Source organism: Brassica oleracea, unplaced genomic scaffold (genome assembly GCF_000695525.1).
Source record: "Brassica oleracea var. oleracea cultivar TO1000 unplaced genomic scaffold, BOL UnpScaffold05368, whole genome shotgun sequence".
Taxonomy (NCBI): domain Eukaryota; kingdom Viridiplantae; phylum Streptophyta; class Magnoliopsida; order Brassicales; family Brassicaceae; genus Brassica; species Brassica oleracea.
In genome coordinates this window covers 1-852 of record NW_013621890.1, presented here as the reverse complement: position 1 = coordinate 852, position 852 = coordinate 1, and the positions used below count along the sequence as shown (strand labels likewise).

At 41.2% G+C, this 852-nt stretch overlaps 1 protein-coding gene across 1 annotated transcript; it reads left to right on the top strand.

Moving 5' to 3' along the window:
- Positions 1-134: 134 nt before the first annotated feature.
- On the top strand, positions 135-722 carry LOC106322042 (DNA-directed RNA polymerase II subunit 2-like; the record flags this gene model as incomplete). The annotated part of the gene is made up of 3 exons (XM_013760232.1): positions 135-281; positions 382-579; positions 658-722. Coding segments are annotated over exons 1-3 (410 nt in total), but the record flags the coding sequence as incomplete, so codon positions are not given.
- Between the last annotated feature and the right edge of the window lie 130 nt (positions 723-852).

The window sequence follows — 852 nt, the reverse complement described above, 5'->3', positions numbered from 1 at the left end:
TGCTCCGGTCTAGTTACTGTACCTTGTTTCAGAACTCGGAGAAAGATTTGACAGAGCTGGGAGAATGCCCTTATGATCAGGGCGGATACTTTATTATTAATGGGAGTGAAAAGGTTCTCATTGCTCAGGAGAAGATGAGTACGAACCAAGTTTATGTTTTCAAGAAGCGACAGCCAAATAAGTATGCATATGTTGGCGAAGTCCGTTCCATGGCTGAGAACCAAAATAGACCTCCAAGCACCATGTTTGTGCGCATGCTTGCTCGTGCTAATGCCAAAGGGGTAAGAAGCTTATTCTTTTGAATCCTTCTTTTTTTTTCCTTCAGACAAATCCTAGATTATGGTAAAAATTAGTTACATTATATGTGGCACATGGTTGCAGGGTTCATCTGGGCAGTATATTCGGTGTACTCTACCATACATCAAAAAAGAAATTCCTATTATCATTGTCTTTCGTGCCTTGGGATTTGTTGCCGATAAGGACATCTTGGAACATATTTGCTATGACTTTGCCGACACTCAGATGATGGAGTTGCTCAGGCCTTCCTTGGAAGAGGCTTTCGTTATTCAAAATCAGCTGGTATCCACTGCTCCTCCATTTTGTCTTTTTTCATCTCTGGTGCTTAAGAATTAGTTGATAACCTTCATATTGCTTCAGGTTGCACTTGACTATATCGGGACACGCGGTGCACCCCCTGGTGCACCCAAGGAAAAGAGGATAAAGTATGTCATCATTTGAACCATTTGGCTTGGGTGCTATGATCTAAGTTATCAACTATTCTGATGTTGATTCCGGATGTTTGCTATTGCAATATTATCATTGCAGGTATGCAAGAGATATCCTTCAGAAAGA